The following is a 2,148-nucleotide window of genomic DNA, read 5'->3' as shown; positions in this document are numbered from 1 at the left end:
TCGGGGGCTTAGCTGCAGTCCAGCACTCGCCAAAGTTTGAAAAAATCCTACCGAGTGGAGAGCAATCCTCCCACTCGGGGGCTTAGCTGCAGTCTAGTACTCGCCTAAGTTCTCTCACTTGGAGACTTAGCTGCAGTCCGGCACTCGCCTAAGTTTGAAAAAATCCTACCGAGTGGAGAGCAATCCTCCCACTCGGGGGCTTAGCTGCAGTCCAGTACTCGCCTAAGTTCTCCCACTCGGGGGCTTAGCTGCAGTCCAGCACTCGCCTAAGTTTGAAAAAATCCTACCGAGTGGAGAGCAATCCTCCCACTCGGGGGCTTAGCTGTAGTCCAGTACTCGCCTAAGTTCTATCACTTGGAGACTTAGCTGCAGTCCGGCACTCGCCTAAGTTTGAAAAAATCCTACCGAGTGGAGAGCAATCCTCCCACTCGAGGGCTTAGCTGCAGTCCAGAACTCGCCTAAGTACGAAACACATCTCATTCCTCAAGGACGACGAGGGGCAGGTCGACTGCCACCTTCTCCTGGGGAGCTTCGCCACAAATACAATGCGCGATTCATCCCGCTCTATAGTAATGAAGTGCGGGTCGAGTGCCACCTTCTCCTGGAGAGCTTCACCACAAATACAATGTGCGTCCGTCCCACTCTACAGTAACAGGGTGTGGGTCGACCGCCGCCTTCCCCTGGGGAGCTTCGCCACAAATACAAGACATGGGTCGACTGCTTCCCTCTCCTTCAGAGCTGCGCTGCGAATGCAAAGTTGTCTCGAATGAAGAATGGGTTCACTCAGCAGGAGATTCATAAAGATATTCAACGGTAAACCAAGTTCGGGTAAATTCCAAAGGTTCCAGATCACAGATCGAAGTACTCGGGCATGCAGCCCGAAAAAGTTTAACGGTTACAAAAACCACTCGGCATTCCGAGGCAAATTTAAGGTGGACATAAGAGTTTGTTCACTCCGCGGGAGGAGGGCTGGCAGGCTCGACGAACTCATCCAGGTCGACATCGTCGGCTATCCGAGTGGCTGCAGCGATGAAAGTCTCCATAAAGGTTCGGAAGTCATGCTTCTGGGTGTTGGCGACCTTGATTGCTGCCAGTTTGTCCTGTCGCACCTCCTTGCAGTGGACACGAACCAAAGACAGAGCCACGTCAGCGCCACACCAAGCAGCAGACTTCTTCCACTCCTGCACTCGGTCGGGGATTTCATTTAGTCGAGTCATCAGGGACTCAATATCATTTTGGAGCACAGCCTCTGGCCAAAGCGTCGGGTCAATCCGCGACATGGCAACCTTCAGTCGAGCCAAGTAGTCCACGGCACTGTCGATGCGAGATTCCAAACGGAGCAGATTCATGGCAGTTTCATCTTTCACGGGGGAGTTGATTGGATCCAAACCTGGTTCAATCCGCCCAGTCTCCTCTTCAAAGTTCTGGCAAAACTCTGCATTCATGATCCAAGGATAAGTCAATTTTCGTACATTGAGTCAACACAAAAAAAAATCAGTCGGAACAGAATGTGCACCTTCAAGCTTGATGAACAACTTCTTGGCAAGACTTCTCAGATAGCTCTCCAGATCATCCCTCCTGCGAGCAATGCCTTCCATTTTCTCGCCCTGGACGAGATTCGCCTTCTTCCAGCGTGAGCACTCCTTGTTGGAGTCATTCAGAGCGGTCTTCAGCCTGGTATTCTCTTCTTCCAACAGGCCGACCGAAGCCAGCTTCTGTTCGGCCAGAGCGGTCTTGTCGTCAGCCTCCTTACGAGCAGCGGCCAAATCCTGATCCTTCTTCTCTAGAGCTTCTCTCAGTTTTTCTGCAAAGAAATGATGATTGATTCAGAAATAGCAGAAGGGTACTCAAGCCTAAAACTGACCAGTCAACAAACTCGTCTTACCTGCGGCACCGTCTCTGACCTTTTGCAGCTCTGTCCTGGCCAGCTCCAAGTCAAGGTTCAGTTGAATCTGCTGCTTCTCCAAGTCAGCAAAGCGAGATCCAAGATCACAAGATTTCTGAAATAAAAGGGGAGAAGTTATTTTTACAACAAAAAACAACAAAGGCAATAAATACTAAGACTAGTGTCAACTGCCCGCAGTCCACCATAGTCTCGGGGACTACACCAGTGGGTGCACTTAGCGTGCCCCCACCGGTTCTGATCCC

General features: G+C 51.2%; 1 protein-coding gene across 1 annotated transcript; it reads right to left on the bottom strand.

Annotated features, from left to right (window-relative positions):
- Nucleotides 1-946: 946 nt before the first annotated feature.
- Nucleotides 947-1,679, bottom strand: LOC147991468 (uncharacterized). The gene is made up of 2 exons (XM_087538639.1): nt 1,517-1,679; nt 947-1,435 (listed from the first exon to the last, which is right to left on the bottom strand). The coding sequence occupies exons 1-2, from the start codon at nt 1,596-1,598 to the stop codon at nt 951-953; spliced, it is 567 nt and encodes a 188-aa protein (XP_087394765.1). The 5' UTR covers nt 1,599-1,679; the 3' UTR covers nt 947-950.
- Between the last annotated feature and the right edge of the window lie 469 nt (nt 1,680-2,148).

This window comes from Triticum urartu, chromosome 1A, assembly GCF_056163025.1.
Source record: "Triticum urartu cultivar PI428250 chromosome 1A, HENAU_Tu73, whole genome shotgun sequence".
NCBI classification, from domain to species: Eukaryota; Viridiplantae; Streptophyta; class Magnoliopsida; order Poales; family Poaceae; genus Triticum; species Triticum urartu.
The sequence above is the reverse complement of the archived record's forward strand: the minus strand, read 5'-3'. Positions and strand labels throughout refer to the sequence as shown.